This window comes from Palaemon carinicauda, chromosome 35 (assembly GCF_036898095.1).
Source record: "Palaemon carinicauda isolate YSFRI2023 chromosome 35, ASM3689809v2, whole genome shotgun sequence".
Taxonomy (NCBI): domain Eukaryota; kingdom Metazoa; phylum Arthropoda; class Malacostraca; order Decapoda; family Palaemonidae; genus Palaemon; species Palaemon carinicauda.
In genome coordinates, this window is record NC_090759.1 from 60,305,008 (window position 1) to 60,305,848 (window position 841).

Genomic DNA, 841 nt, shown 5'->3' on the forward strand with positions numbered 1-841 from the left:
TGAGTTGCCGGTGTGCGTTGGCTTTCTTCTTTTTTCCTCTCTGTTTCCACTCGAGTCCTCCTCTCCTTGTTTCACGTTCCTTGGATTCCATTTTGAGTGTCCGTTTTCCTCGATTATAGTTTATTTCGCCTCTTGATTTTGTAGAATTACTGATTCTTTTACATTTTATTTTTATTTTTCTAATCCCGATTTCGGTACATCTTTTATTGCTTTTTCTGTTCAATTCCTTTTCTTCTCTGAGTTCTGGTACTCTCATGTTGGTGGGCTGTCTTCTGGTTGTTCCCCTGTGACGTCACAGCCCTTTTCTAAAAGTGGCACCAGGACCCGAGTGGCGCCGAGGCACCCCGAGTGCCAAGCAGGGGGGCCCTTCTGAATCTGCCGTCATCATTTCGCCCCGAAGAGTTCGGAGGCGAGGGTGTGCTAAATGGGGCTGCCTGACTCAAGGGGTGCTAGCATATTATAAAATTCATCTCCCGCTTCTATTTATTATGCGAGCAGTCCTATAGTCAGTGGCATTTAGTTGACAATTCTCGACCCCAGAACATCTTAAATCAAAGATATCCAGCAGCAAAACTTGGCTTCTGCAGTGCTTGTTAGAAAGTTTTCTCCCAAACCCCCCAACACAGTTGAACCTTTCTCTGGTTTTAATCAAGGAAGGAAAAGGAGAACTCTTTTCCTCCTGTAGTGGATCCCTCAGTCAGTCGCTTTCGGTGCTTTTCGGCCTATAAGTGCGTTTTAGAAAGTTCGTAGTAATACCTGTGACTCTGTTCATCCCTATCTCGACCACAAACGAAAGACAGCAAGCACAATGTCTCAGCAGCAGCATCAGGTGGTGAGGCAG

At 45.7% G+C, this 841-nt stretch overlaps 1 protein-coding gene across 21 annotated transcripts in view; it reads left to right on the plus strand.

Annotated features, from left to right (window-relative positions):
- The first annotated feature begins 367 nt into the window (after positions 1 to 367).
- Positions 368 to 841, plus strand: part of LOC137627783 (titin-like) — a 218,029-nt gene continuing 217,555 nt past the window's right edge. For 18 of the 21 annotated variants that reach the window (XM_068359103.1, XM_068359107.1, XM_068359108.1 and 15 more), the window contains exon 1: positions 368 to 841. This exon is cut by the window's right edge and continues 94 nt beyond it. In XM_068359103.1, the coding sequence (XP_068215204.1) occupies positions 809 to 841 (33 nt within the window). In that variant the 5' untranslated portion in view covers positions 368 to 808. The other 3 variants (XM_068359124.1, XM_068359126.1, XM_068359125.1) reach the window with 1 other exon arrangement.